This window comes from Cervus elaphus, chromosome 20, assembly GCF_910594005.1.
Source record: "Cervus elaphus chromosome 20, mCerEla1.1, whole genome shotgun sequence".
Lineage (NCBI taxonomy): Eukaryota > Metazoa > Chordata > Mammalia > Artiodactyla > Cervidae > Cervus > Cervus elaphus.
The window spans coordinates 139468725-139482704 of record NC_057834.1 but is presented as its reverse complement, the minus strand read 5'-3'; the positions used below and the strand labels follow the sequence as shown (position 1 = coordinate 139482704).

The 13980-nt window shown below is 65.2% G+C and overlaps 1 protein-coding gene across 21 annotated transcripts in view; it reads left to right on the top strand.

The window, feature by feature from the left end:
* KIF1A (kinesin family member 1A) overlaps positions 1-13980 on the top strand; it is an 86943-nt gene that overhangs the window by 31010 nt on the left and 41953 nt on the right. For 9 of the 21 annotated variants that reach the window (XM_043877605.1, XM_043877608.1, XM_043877607.1 and 6 more), the window contains exons 7-19: positions 473-584; positions 1936-2013; positions 2314-2379; positions 2864-2881; positions 5631-5706; positions 7047-7125; positions 7702-7844; positions 8214-8240; positions 9263-9474; positions 10389-10468; positions 11367-11442; positions 13482-13561; positions 13837-13943. In XM_043877605.1, coding sequence (XP_043733540.1) covers positions 473-584; positions 1936-2013; positions 2314-2379; positions 2864-2881; positions 5631-5706; positions 7047-7125; positions 7702-7844; positions 8214-8240; positions 9263-9474; positions 10389-10468; positions 11367-11442; positions 13482-13561; positions 13837-13943 — 1154 coding nt within the window. The remainder of the gene's footprint in view (positions 1-472; positions 585-1935; positions 2014-2313; positions 2380-2863; positions 2882-5630; positions 5707-7046; positions 7126-7701; positions 7845-8213; positions 8241-9262; positions 9475-10388; positions 10469-11366; positions 11443-13481; positions 13562-13836; positions 13944-13980) is intronic. The other 12 variants (XM_043877612.1, XM_043877610.1, XM_043877613.1 and 9 more) reach the window with 2 other exon arrangements.

Genomic DNA, 13980 nt, shown 5'->3' with positions numbered 1-13980 from the left:
TGTAGCCCCACGGGGGCCTCTCTACAGGGAGCTGTCAGGCAGTGAGCCCAGCCTGGGGGCTTCCCCGGGGCCTCTGCATGTCGGTGGCATTGGGTCCAACACTGGCCTCTGGTCAGGCAGCCTCAGGCCTTCTCCTGGAGTAACTGGCATGGGATGTGACAGTGGACCCCTCTTTCCCTTCCTGGGGGACCTTTCCATGTCACTGCCCACAGACCACTGCCCCAGGCATTGAGTGAGCAATAGCTGGGCTCTGCTGAACCCCTGGAAGCCGAGAGACTCCCCAGTCACAGCACCCCAAGTGCCAGGCTCAAGCTGGGGGCTGCAGGAGCCACAGTGGATGCGGTGGGCAGGTGGCGTGGGCCCTGCCTGAGCTCTGACAAGACGGCCCTGGCAGCCGTCTCATGTTCTCACCTGCGGCCCTCACGTCCGACCGTGGGATGCCAGCTGACCGTGTGTGGCTTCTGTTCCCCAGGACGGTGGCGGCCACGAACATGAACGAGACCAGCAGCCGCTCCCACGCCGTCTTCAACATCATCTTCACGCAGAAGCGCCATGATGCGGAAACCAACATCACCACGGAGAAAGTGAGCCGGCTGTGAGGGTCGGGTGGGGCAGGGCGGCGGTCAGGTGGGGCGAGGAGGCCAAGCTGGATATTAACTGCAAGGTGCAGGCGGCGCCTTCATGAGGCGCTGACCGCCCACTACCCAGCTTGGGCCTCGGTGAGAGGCTGGCCAGGCCTGAGAGGCCGCCTCATCTCGGCCTTTGGTGCCACCTGGGTGTGGCCGGGACTCAGCTGAGGGGCCGTGACCTTAGATCAGCTTCCCGCCAGGCAGTTGTGGTAGAGACTCTGGGGCCCGGGAAGGGTGTCCCCTGGGCTGCACCGCAGGACAGCCCCGCTGCCCGGGGACGCCTCGGGGCCCTCACAGGGCGGAGTTGAGGGCCTCGGGTTGAGTGAGTGCCCATCACCGGCTGACTGTGGCCGCAGTGCAGGCTGGGGACACCCCCCCGACTGTGGGTGCCGGCATCTGTGAGCACAAAGGAGAGCTTGTGCTGAGCACCCTGCCGTGCCCCCCACCCCAGATGCCGCTCCCACGCACCCTGGCCTTGTGAGAGGACCAGGACAGGGGCCTCGTCTCCTGGGGCCTTTACCAGACACACTGACCGAGGGTGCCGGATGGGGCAGGGGGGCGGGCGCCCTCCGTGGCCCTGACCCTAAGCATCCTATTTTCTCTGACAGCCCCCACGCCCACCCTGCCATCCAGGCCCTGTTCTCGGGACAGCTCGGCTGCCTCCCGTGGACAGGGTTCTCTCAGGCAGCTCCCTGGGCTCTGCACAGAGGCTCCTCGGTCCCTGATGATGCCGGGGTCGCCTTGGCCTGGCAGCGTCCTCCCGGGGGCCTGGGAGGGTGGGAGCGCAGAACTGGGCCTGAGCCGGCCTGGCTGCGGGCTGCCTGCCGCTGCTACACCTCAGGCTCTGGGCACTGGGGGGGTCCTGTGTGCAGCCTCCATGGCTCTGAAGAGTGTAGACCTCCCCCAGGAGCATGTGGCAGCCCGCCCAGGCTGAGCGAGTGCAGGGGTCCCTCCCCATTGCTGGGGCAGCTCTGCAGGCAGCTGCACCCCCACAGGCCAGCTGACCAGTGGCGGAGGGGCTCCTGGAACTGGGTTCAAATCCCACCGTACAGTGAACCTGGTCTGTGGAGTGGGTTTCAGTGATGGTGACGTGTGGGTGAAGAGCAGCCAGCATGCAGGGGGCAGCGGGGCGCTGGGTGCAGGGGGCGGGATGCAGCCTCCCAGGGGCGATGGGCTCGCACGGCTGAGCAGCAAGAGCTGACGGTGGATGACATTGGCCCGGGAGGGTGGGCCCTGCAGGCCGCACCCCGGGGGACGGGCCCCACTGGGCATCCAGTTCCTGTGTGTGACGGCTGTGTCCTCACAGGTGAGCAAAATCAGCCTGGTGGACCTGGCCGGGAGTGAGCGGGCCGACTCCACAGGGGCCAAGGGCACACGCCTGAAGGTAGGGCTGCCCCCAGGAGGGTCTGCATCTACTACCACCGACTGCTCAGCGGGGCCTGATGCCCGGGTGGTCTGAGGGAAGGGGGACAGCGCAGCTCAGGGGAAAATGGACTGACACCCAGTGGGGTGGTGGGAAGGGGAGTTGATTTCCTACACCCCCTTTGGTCCTGCCATCATGGGATGGGGAGGGCGGGAGGGGGCTGGGCGCTGGGCCTCCATCAGGGCAGCCGAGCTCAGGTCGGGGTCCCATGGGAGGAGGGGCTCCGAGGCTACCTGACACCAGCTGCGTCATCCCCTGCAGGAGGGAGCCAACATCAATAAGTCCCTGACCACCCTGGGCAAGGTCATCTCCGCACTGGCCGAGATGGTGAGCAGGCCCGGGCTACCACCCGGGGGCAGGGCGGGGGTGGGGGACACTGGGAGCGGCCCCTTGCCCAGGCCCTGTCCATGCTGTGGGCTGGGCTCGCGGGAAAGCCGCAGAGTGTGGGGAGGGAGTCCCCGGCTGGAGGCGGAGCCAGGACCCCATCATTCCTCAGAGCCTGTTGAGACCGGGATGTGCCATCTCCCTCACAGGCCCTGAGGGTGGCCTTGGGCTCCGGGTGCTGTGACCCTGGGTGCCCCCCAGGCCGCCCGTCAGGAGGAGCTGAGACTCTCGAGTGAGGGCTCGGCCTGGTGGAGGATGTGGGGTGTGTGAACTCAGATGCCGCTCCATCCTACTCTGAGGGCTGAGGGCAGAGCAAGGGCCGGCGGCCGTGACGGGCAGCAGTGGGGTGCAGGGGGGTGTGGGCAGAGCTGGGGCCTTCGCCCCAGGCCCAGAGCTCTGTCCTCAGACTCTGTGTTTGCTTTTGCAGGATTCTGGGCCCAACAAGGTAAGCAGCGCTTCCTCTCTTCTGGAGGAAGGTCTCAGCCCTTGGTGGGGAAGGGGGAGGCGGTGGGAGCCCAGGACACAGCAGCCCTGCTCGGAGCTGGGCTGGGCCCGTGAGCGGAGAGCAGGCTGCCGGGTGGATGAGAGACGGCAGGAGACTAGGAGATAATCGTGAACTAACAGGGATGAGCACAGGGATGAGCCTCGTAAAGGACAGGGCCGGGCTATGAGGGTGACCCGAGTGGGCGCCTATTGTCAGCATGGCCTGGGGGGGCGTCACGGGAGAGGTGGCCCCAGGGCGCCTGGGGGGCGTGGAGGAGCCGAGCGGGCAGGCAGTGCCCCCGTGCAGCTGTGCAGCCCTGAGTCCTGAGGCTTGAGGTGGGAAGAGCTTGGTCAGTGTGGGGGGCAGTGGGAGGACACGGGCGTTAGGACTCGTGAGAAGGCAGGAGAGGGACCACACGCGCATCTGAGAGGAGCTAGCCCAACTGTGAAGGTGCCGTGTGGATGTGTGTGAGCAGCTGTGAGAGGAGGCGTGTTGCCATGGCAGGGGATCCAGAAGTGGGTTGTGAGGAGCTCTGGGAGGTGAGAGAGCGCAGGAAACGGGACACTGTGTGTACGACCGTGAGGAACCGTGAGAAGCTCTGGGGCAGGTGTCAGGGCCTGTGGAGAAGTGTGAGGAAAGGCAAGTGCAACTGTTGAAGAACTGTGGGTGAGTGTGGACCGTGTCGGGGGAGGTCAGCACATGACCCTGTGAGGAGACGGAGGGTCTCTGGGAATTCTAAGGAGCTGTGTGAAGACCGAGAAACTCTGTGTGGAAGGTGCGGGAATTGTGTGCAGAGCTGGAAGTCTGACAGTGTGTGTGGAGCTGTGTGAAGAAGCGTGTGAAGCTGCGGCTCAGCGGGAACCTTGGGGAGGGTCTCTGAGGATCATGGAGTGCCCTTGAGAGGAAGTAGATAAGGACCCGCTGTGTGAGGAGGTGTGAGTCATTGTGTGAGACGCGAGAGAGCTGTGAGGAACCGTTAGACCGTTAGACCACTAGCAACAGTGTGGGACAGTGCTGGGAGCTGCGCAAAGGCCTGGGAGGAGGGCTGTGTAAGAAGGTGTGAGGAGTGTGTGGGAACTGTGTGCAAAATTGTGAGGAATCGTGTGGACTCTGGGGAGCTGAGGAAATGTGAGACAAAGTGTGTGCGTGGAGCTTGTGAAGAACTGTATCTGCATGTTGTGAAGAATTGTGGTGAATTATGAGAGGAACTGTGTGAGGAGTTGTGTGGGGATCAGAGAAGTGTGTGAGATGGTGTGAGGAGCATGAGGGACGTGTGTGTGGAGCTTGTGGTGAATGATGAGAGGAACTGTGTGAGGAGTTGTGTGGGGACCAGAGAAGTGTGTGAGATGGTGTGAGGAGTGTGAGGGACATGTGTGTGGAGCTTGTGGTGAATGATGAGAGGAACTGTGTGAGGAGTTGTGTGGGGACCAGAGAAGTGTGTGAGATGGTGTGAGGAGCGTGAGGGACGTGTGTGTGGAGCTCGTGGTGAATGATGAGACGAACTGTGTGAGGAGTTGTGTGGGGACCAGAGAAGTGTGTGAGATGGTGTGAGGAGCGTGAGGGACGTGTGTGTGTAGCTTGTGGTGAATGATGAGAGAAACTGTGGGAGGTGTGTGGGGACGCGTGTGAGTGACCTGTGGGAGCTGTGAGGAGCTGTGAGGGATCCTGTGACAAACGGGGACAATCTGGGGAAACACGAGAAACTGTGTGAGGCGGTGCAGGAACTCAGGTGAGAAACTGAAGGATGGCGTGATGAGCCGTGCCAGTAGCTCAACCAGCAGAGCGGGAGGAACCATGTGGGGAACCATGTGAAGGACCGAGGAGGGGACTGTCAGGCCCTGTGGTGACTCACAGGATCTGAGCAAGATGGTTTTGAGGAGCCAGTTGAGGGTCAGCCCTGGATGCAGGAGCGTGGGTGACTGCAGGTGACGAGGCCTGATGGCCAGGCATGACCTGCTCTCCAGCGGCGTCAGGAAGCAGCTGGCTGGGGTGTGGTGGGAGGTCGCCATGGGTCAGCTGTGGGCTGGTGAAGACTGGCGGCATCTGGATGCGCCCTCGGGCTGCTGTGTAGGGAGCAGCTGGCGGGGGTGGCCGGGTGGCAGGCAGGGCAGCAAGGGTCACAGGGGCAAAGGTCCCGGGGCTGAGGTGCTTGGGCCAAGCCGACGGAGCAGAGGGAAGACCTGTGAGGGAGGTGCCAGCTAGGCCCCCTTGTGCAGTGACTGCATGACCACGGGGCATTTACTGTGGGAACAGGTCTGACAAAGGCAGCAGAGAGTCACCCTTGAGGGTTAAGTAATAGAAACACAAGGTGGACATCGAGTCTGTCACCACCAAGTTTGCAAAGGAAAGCCTCCCTGGGCCGAGGAGGAGCTGCGGGGATTGGACGCTCTCAAAGCTGCTCAGTAACCCTACCCCACGGCTGGTCTCGGGGACTTCCAGGACTCTCGGTCCTGCAGGCTTGGGGCCTGAAGAGCAGCAGCCCGTGTCTGTGTGGCTCCTGAGGGGCCTGGGACAGACAAGGGGGAGGCTGAGGAATGTGCTGGCAGGTCCCCAATTCCAGTCCCAGCAGGGGCACCCAGGGTCTGGGGGGAGAGGCTGAGGGCAGGCCCAGCCCTGAGCCCTGGGCAGCCAGCCCATGCGCCCTGTGCCTGCCCCCCTGACCCCACCTCAGGTGGGCTCGGGGCTGACCTTGGATGTCTGTGTCCCACAGAACAAGAAGAAGAAGAAGACAGACTTCATTCCCTACAGAGACTCGGTGCTGACCTGGCTCCTCCGGGAAAACCTAGGTGAGGGCTCACCCGGCCTGGGATCTGACACCCACCACGGGTGCCACCTTCGCCCCTGCTCTGTCCCAGAGGGCGCCTATCCTTCCCCGGCTGAGCGGCGGGCCCAGGGGCTCCTCCCGGGGGACCAGGGTGGTGTCAGCGGTGGGTTTACGCCACCAGGCTGGGGGCAGGTGGCCCTCGGGGCCACAGATCTGCAGCCCTTGCGTCGGTGCCCCCGGCTTGGGGCGGTGGCGCCCTACCCGTCACAGGGACTTGCTTCCCCCCATCTGGTGACCCCTGGGAGCCCTGCTGGCTGTCCGGAGCTGCCTTGCTTCCCTGCCCTCCCCTCCAGCTGAGCTCTGAGCCAGTGAGAGGGAGATGGAGCCTGAAACACCCCAATACCCATGTGTTCGGCCCAAAATGGCCTTGGGGTCCTCGCTGCCTACCCTTACAGAAGGGTGCGGGAGCTGGGGGGACTGATGTCCAGAAGGGTAAACTGACTTCCGGTAGTTGTGGACAGCTGGGGCTCTGGGGCCTTCCTCGGCTGCACACCCAGGGGCATGACCCTGACCCCCAGAAGCAGCCCGACTGGTCTCTGGTGTGGGCCACATTGGGTGCAGCGCCAAGCCTCCCGGTAGAGAAGAGGGCAGTGGGAGATGGGGGGGAAAGTGCCCCCCGGCGGGGAACACAAGAGTCGCAGGAGTGTGTGTCCCTTCACCCGGCCTCTCCCCCAGGGCCACACCCGGGCCCCGCCCCAGGGTGGGCATTGCACCCCTAGGCCTTCACACTGTCAACCCACAGTCCCTGGGCGGGGGGGGGCGCACCCTGAGAATGCGGCCCCGGGACACAGGTCCCTGAGGTTGGTATGTCCAGAGTCCCAGCAAGGGCAGGACAAACAGCAGTCCTGGGGCTGCCCCAGCCCTGGCCCAACAGGACCCGCTGCCCAGAGGAGGACGGAGTCAGATGGCTGGTCTCCTCACGCCCTGCGTGTCCTGACGCTGCATCTGGGAGACCCTGGCCAGGAGTCTGATGGGAAACACATCCCAGATGACAGGGACCAGAGTGAAATCTTTATTGGACAGAAAGGGTCCTTATCCACTAGTAAATGCCGTAAACCCCCCACAACGTGCCTCTTTATCATGGGGGGATGTGGCTGCTTGTTGTAACATGACCCCAAACATGAGAAAAACATTTGTTTATGTAGAAGACAAGCAAGCCAGGTGCCTGACTCTGAGAGGGAGGCCGGCCCCCTGCCGTCTGCTCCCTCCCAATGGCCCGTGGGCAGGGCATGGGGAGGGTTGGGGATGGGACGGGTGGGCAGGGCTGACCCTCGGTGGGGACCACCGGGTCTCTTCCCACAGGTGGGAACTCCAGGACCGCGATGGTGGCGGCGCTGAGCCCCGCGGACATCAACTATGATGAGACGCTGAGCACCCTGAGGTGTGTCCCAAGGGGGCTGGAGGTGGGCAGGAGCGGACCCTCCAGGAGCCTCCATGGGGGGCCGGTTCCACTGGGCCCCTCGAGGCTCCCAGTGGCTCGCAGGGCCCCCAGGACTTCACGGGCCTCTTCCCGTGTCCCACCGCTTGTGGCCTCGAGTGGCCCCAGGCCCCTGAAACTAGGCCAGGAGAGCAGTGCTCTGGGCTGAGTGGTTCACCCCGACCCACAGGCCATGGAGCCAGCGGGGGGTCTTTAATGAGCCCCCGGGGACAGGCGTGTCTGCAGGTCCCGCTGGCCCGGGTGCTGCTCAGTGGTCTGGCTGGGCGCTCTCGCCTCCGGGCCAGGAACACATGGGGCTGGGGTGCAGGTCAGACTGCCCCGTGCACCCTGGGGCCACAGGGCCAAGTGGGCAAGGCTCCCCATGGGGAGAAGATACCCCCCATCCCTTCCCCTCCTGGGGCCTTGGTTTCCCCAAGTGCTGAGCCACTGTAGGTCGGTGCCCCCGCAGGTGGGTGCAGGCTGGGCTCCAGGTGCCCTCAGCTGCCAGGTGCACAGCCCCCAGCCCCCCTTGCCCCCCAGGTACGCCGACCGGGCCAAGCAGATCCGCTGCAACGCCGTCATCAACGAGGACCCCAACAACAAGCTGATCCGAGAGCTGAAGGACGAGGTGACGCGCCTGCGGGACCTGCTCTACGCCCAGGGTCTCGGCGACATCACTGACAGTGAGTGTCTGTGCCCGCCTGTCCCCGCCGGGCAAGGGGGCTGCGGGCCCCGGCTCCTTCGTGGGACCACCACCCGCTGACGGTGGCCCTGATGGCCTGAGGCCCAGACTCTGCTGCGGGTTCTAGGGCTGAGTGGCCTCTTCGTGGGGTTTAGGGGGTCCTGGTGGGGCCTGGGGGGCTGCGTGTTTGGGTTTGCAGCTGGCCCGAGCAGGCCAGCAACGGCTTTCCTGGAAGCCGCGTGGTCAGGAGGTGCCGGGCCGTCCCCGTGCCTGCCGAGGACCACCACCCAGCCTGAGGCCCGGCTCGGGACGTGCCCTCCGGAGACAAACCTGCTCTTCCGTTTCTCTCTCTCCCAAGCCTGCCCCGTAGCCGGCACTGTGCCCGGAGGACCCAGATGTGTGTATCCCCCGCTCGCTGCGCACCCCGCTTCCGCCGGCCCGCGGGTGTAGGGCAGCACGGGCGGGTGCACCCCCTCCGCGGCCGTCCCCTCCCTGGGGCTGGACGACCAGCGTCCTCTTGCTCATGTGCCCTGCAGGCCGTGCTCCTGGCTCACCCCCGTGTCTACTGGGCAACTGAGGCAACGGGGAGGCCCAGGGCAGCCAAGGCCTCTTGAGGCCGAGTGTGGCTGAGGTCAGGCTCTGACCCCCATGTTTCTAGAGGCCTGGGAAATGCTGAACATCAGCACAGAGGCCAGGACAGCTCGGTGGCTGGCTCTGTTCCTGCCTCCCGGCTTCGGCCTCCCTTGACCTCATCCAGCCCAAGCCCCTCCCTTGGAAATGCCAGGAGTTTGACCGCTGCCAGGGCCCTCTGGCCTGCGTCTCCCACTGGCCCTGGGCAGGGGCAGGAGCTGGGTGCCCCCTCCCCACCCAGGAGCCGCAGGCCGCCCTTGGCTTCCCGGCCCCCCGTGCTGCCCTGCGTTCGCCGCTACTCTGCTGTGTGTCTGCTTCTGCCGGGAGGGGCCTGGGCACCTCCCGCCCCAGGGGGTGTCAAGCCCCCGCCTCCCAGCCGTGGGGGTCTCAGAGCAGTGTGTGGGGTGGAGGAGTGGGAGCCCCCTCGGAGGTCCCACAGCTCACTCTCTGCCAGGGCACTCAGTGGGGTGGACAGTGCAGCCCGGCCCCACAGCTCGGGGTCGCGGTGGGTGGTGGAGAGGGTGAGGATGAGCGTCAGGGCCTGGGTTCGGGGGGCCGCCGGGTGGGGACAGCAGAGGGCGGTGGGCAGGAGGGCAGGGGGGCTTGCTGAGCGGGTAGGGGAACGGAGGCCCCAGGTGGGGGTGGGGCGGGGGCAGCCTTGCATGCGCTCGCCCAGGCGCCCGGCTCCTGGTCCTTGTCTGCTGCCCTCCTCTCACCCATCTCCTGCTTTTTCCCAACTTGGTCTTTCTTTTCTCTCCTCCCATCTGTCTGCCCCCCTTCCTCCCATAGACGTGTCCGACCTTGAGAACAATAACCGTAACCGTGGCGGGGTGGAGCTGAACCCAGCCCCTGACAATCTCTCCACAGTGACCAACGCCCTGGTGGGCATGAGCCCCTCGTCCTCGCTCTCGGCCCTGTCCAGCCGCGCTGCCTCCGTGTCCAGCCTGCACGAGCGCATCTTGTTTGCCCCGGGCAGCGAGGAGGCCATCGAAAGGCTGAAGGTGAGGCAGGGCCGGGCTTGGGCGGTGGGCAGGGGGCCGAGACGCCTGCTCTCAGACCGTCACAGGCAGAGGGTTGGAGGCGGCGTGAGCAGGGCCAGGGGATGCAGCTGTATCCTGGCCCCAGACCTGCTGGTGCCCGCCCAGGGACCCAGTGCTCCCTGTCCAGGATCGTGGGGCCCATCTGCTGACGGGGGCGGGCAGGCGTCCCAGGGCCTCTGCGCCTCCTCCCAGGTCTCTGTGCTCACACTCGCCCCGGCATGGCTGCCCACCCCCACCGGCTGGCCACAGGCAAGCTGCTTGCAGGGTTCTGGTTACTGGCTTCCTTCAGCAGATGGGTACTCGTTGCCGGCTGTGAGCAGTGGACAGTGAGCCCAGACTTGGAGTCTGAGGGGACTGAAGGGAGAAAGGCACAGGGGCCAGACCCGGGCTGACCAGGGGGCGTGTGGTCACCCTAGGGCGTAGGCCTCCTTGTGCTGTGGGGACCCAGCAGAGTGTGGGTTCCACCTGGGGTGTGGGATTCCACCAAGGACGTGGGGGTCCCACCGGGGCTGGGGGGCCAGGAAGGGAGCGGGGAGACGGCACAGAAATGGGATGCGTCGTCCGTCTCACTGCCGTCAGGGGACACCTGAGCCTCGGAACCAGCGTCTCGGCATCTCGACGGGCTTGTTTCTCTTCCAGGTGTAATTGGTTTTCCCCTCTGTTCTCTGTCCACAGAACAGACATGCCTCATTTGCACACGTTGACCCTCAGCCCTTCACCTTGATCTTTCAGACTTCATGCTGCCTAGATGGACTGGAATTGGGGTGTCGGGCCCTGCAGACCTGGCTACTCATCTCCCCTTTGCCTGGCACCCAAGCCTCTGTGCACTGCCTGCCCCCCACCCTGACCTCACTCTTTTCTGTCTCCCTCCCCAGGAGACAGAAAAGATCATCGCTGAGCTCAACGAGACCTGGGAGGAGAAGCTGCGGCGGACAGAAGCCATCCGGATGGAGAGGTGGGTGCTGGGGACCAGGCCATCTGATGGAGAGGTGGGAGGTGGGGACCAGACCATCTGATGGAGAGGTGGCAGGTGGGGGCTGGGGACAAAGCTGTCTTATGGAGAGGTGGGGGCTGGGGACGAGGCCATCTGATGGAGAGGTGGGAGGCGGGGGCTGGGGACCAGGCCGTCTGATGGAGAGGTGGGAGGTGAGGGCTGGGCACCAGGCTGTCTGATGGAGAGGTGGGAGGTGGGTGCTGGGGACAAGGCCATCTTATGGAGAGGTGGGGGCTGGGGACGAGGCCATCTGATGGAGAGGTGGGAGGCCGGGGCTGGGGACCAGGCCGTCTGATGGAGAGGTGGGAGGTTGGGGCTGGGGACCAGGCCATCTTATGGAGAGGTGGGGGCTGGGGACTAGGCCATCTGATGGAGAGGTGGGAGGTGGGTGCTGGGGACCAGGCCATCTTATGGAGAGGTGGGGGCTGGGGACGAGGCCATCTGATGGAGAGGTGGGAGGTGGGTGCTGGGGACCAGGCATCTGATGGAGAGGTGGGTGCTGGGGACCAGGCATCTGATCTAGAGGTGGGAGGTGGGGGCTGGGGTCAATACCATCAGATGGAGAGGTGGGAGGTTGGTGCTGGGGACCAGGCTATCTGATGGAGAGGAGGGGGCTGGGAACATGACCATCTGATGGAGAGGGCACCAGGCCTCTGCCCAGCTCTGGGGTCTTGCACCCAAGGGTGCTCGTGTCCAGTGCAGGACATACCTGTCCCCTCTCATCCAGTGACCCCACACCGCTCACCGACGGCCCCACTGACCTGATCCCCAGTCAGGGGACCAGTCCCTCCGAGGGGCAGCTGGACTCACAGGCCAGATGCAGCCCTGTGTGGGTGCTGACCCCCACTCTGTCCCCCAGGGAAGCGCTGCTGGCCGAGATGGGAGTGGCCATGCGGGAGGATGGCGGCACCCTGGGGGTGTTCTCTCCCAAAAAGGTAGGAGCTGGTCCGTTCCCTGGGCTGCCCCAGCGTGGCCAGGGATGGAGGACCTGCAGCCCTCGGCAGCTGTCAGCTCCTGGGGGTGGGGAAGCAGGCTCCGGGGACCCGGCCACGCTCACCAGCAGCTATTCCTTCCCTGAGTGGCCCCTCGCCACCCCCCCACCCCTGCTCACCGTGGGATGTCTCTGTGGTCTAAGGACATCCGAGAGGTCACTTAGCTGCCTGAGGAGTGGACTGGGCCCCTTAGGTTGGGGTGAGACCGGGTTCCTGAAACAGGGAGCCAGCACCCCCTCAGGAGCCTGCAGGGCAGGGCTGGGGGACACGAGCCAGGAGCCAGCCATCCTCTTGGAGGTTAGCTAAAGTAAGTCCACTGTCCCAGCAGACACTCCTCTTCAGCACCTAGTCCAGCTTGCCCATGGCCCAGGACCTCACATGGAACCGAGCCCCGCCCCCTGTTCCATAGCTCAGGTGGGGCAGAGCATGAGCACTGGGGAAAAGTCTCTGTGGTTCTAGGACGCAGACCTACCCTCCCCTGCCAAAGACTGCCAGACCCTTAGAGCCCTTAGGAGCCATGCTTCAAGCTCAGAAGCCCTCCTGGAGGCAGTGGCAGAGCGCTCTGGTCCCAGCACAGGATTCCTCAGGCCCTGGCCCTGCCACTTTGCTAGCGAGGGAGTGCCTGGCTGACTTTTTATCCCACAAAAGGGCTTCTGTGTTTGCCTGTCTTGGAGCTGGTGGCACATGAAGCCAGTGCTGTGCCGTTGGGGCCCCAAGGGAAGAGGAGAACGGGGCGCCCGTGTGAGGGGCTTATCCCTCAGGGTGGCTGCTCCCTGGGAACAGGGCCGGGCCCCTCAGGCTGCGTCTGCGCCCCACCCACTAGCCTGGGGTACAGCATGTGTGGACGCCCAGAGGCAGGAGGGAGGGTGCCTAGGGACCTGGGAGGGGGGCAGTGGCACCCTGGGGGTGCTTCACATCTGTCCGGTAGGCCTTTAGTTTTGTTTGGGATTCATTGCCTGTGGAGGGGGGGGCGCCTGTCCATGAGAGGGGCGTCCTGTCCCTGGGGGGATGCCCTGGGAAGTGTGCAGAGCTGGGGTGCAATGCCCTCGGGGCACCACCTGCACAGTCTTTTGGCTTCATTGGTGCAGAGGGATTTGCTGGTGGCCTAGGCCTGGACTCTGCCCAGGAGGGGGCTGGCCCTGGAGACCCCCACAGACATCTCCTCTGGAGATGCAGACAGCCTCCTGGGAACGGGGTGGTTGGAGATGGTCTGTCCTGTGTCTGATGACCAGGCCTCCCTGGCCCTGCGCTGAGTGTTGGGGGCCCCATGGGGTCTGTTGTGAGGGTGTGGACAGCTGGCCCCAAAGAGCCAGGTGGGAAGCAGGAAGCTGTCCAGCCTCACCTTGCTGCAGAGTCCTTGCCAGGACGGGCTGGAGGTTGGGAAGCTGGAGGTCAGGAAGAGTTGGGGCCCAGAGACCCTGAGGGAGAGCAGAGGAGGAGAGGAAGGTGGGGCGGAGCCTGTCCCGGCTGCTCTGGGCGGGGTGGGCAGTGCTTAGACAGGGCTGCGGGGGAAGCAGTCCCCTTGGCTGGAAAGCGGGGGGCGTCCGACCCGGCTGGCTCACAGCCTCTCTGCTCCTCGACCTCCAGGGCCCGAGCCCCCCCGCCTGCACCCTCACCCCCTTCCTGGCTCCTGGGTCCCCTGGGGCCTCAGCCCCTGGGTTGGGAAGGGGGCCTGCGGTCCTGTTTCAGTGGAGGACCAGGCCCAGGCGCCACGGATTCCAGGCTTGCCCTGCACGTCCAAGTGCTCAGAGCTGGACTCCCAGCCCCTCCGGAGGTCCAGCGCCCCTGAATGCTGCTCCCAAGGCTCCGGGGTCCCCATCAGAGTCTCCTCCCGTCCTCTCGGCCAGGATGGGGGACACTGTGTCCCCGCGAGGCCAGGCCTAGGGCTGGCAGTGGTCTGGTCCCGGGGAGAGAGAGGGCAGCGGGTGGCCAGGGCCAGGCTCCTGCCCCCCTCCAAGAGAGGTGACCCCCTGTCTCCCCAGACGCCACATCTGGTCAACCTGAACGAGGACCCGCTCATGTCTGAGTGCCTGCTGTACTACATCAAGGATGGGATCACCAGGTGGGGATCGGCGGGGCGGGGCGAGGGGCAGGGCGCGGGGAGGGGCGGGGCGCAGGGAGGGGCGATGCTGCGGCCCCTCTGGGCGGGGCGGCTCCCCGCCGGCAGGCCGTGTCAGGGGTGTCCCCTGTGCCCCTACTCATGTGCTCTCCAGCCGTTCTCTGTAAGGGCTGGGCATCCAGGAGGCTGCAGGGGGGGTGGGGTGGGTCGGTGGGTGGTGTCGCGGGTGGCATCGCGGGTGCGCTGGGCCTGTGGTCCTGACGGCCTGCTGCACGCAGGGTGGGCCGGGAGGATGCGGAGAAGCGGCAGGACATTGTTCTGAGCGGGCACTTCATCAAGGAGGAGCACTGTGTCTTCCGGAGCGACTCTCGCGGGGGAAGTGAAGGTACCACCCTGCCCCGCTCCACCCGGAGCTGCCGGGC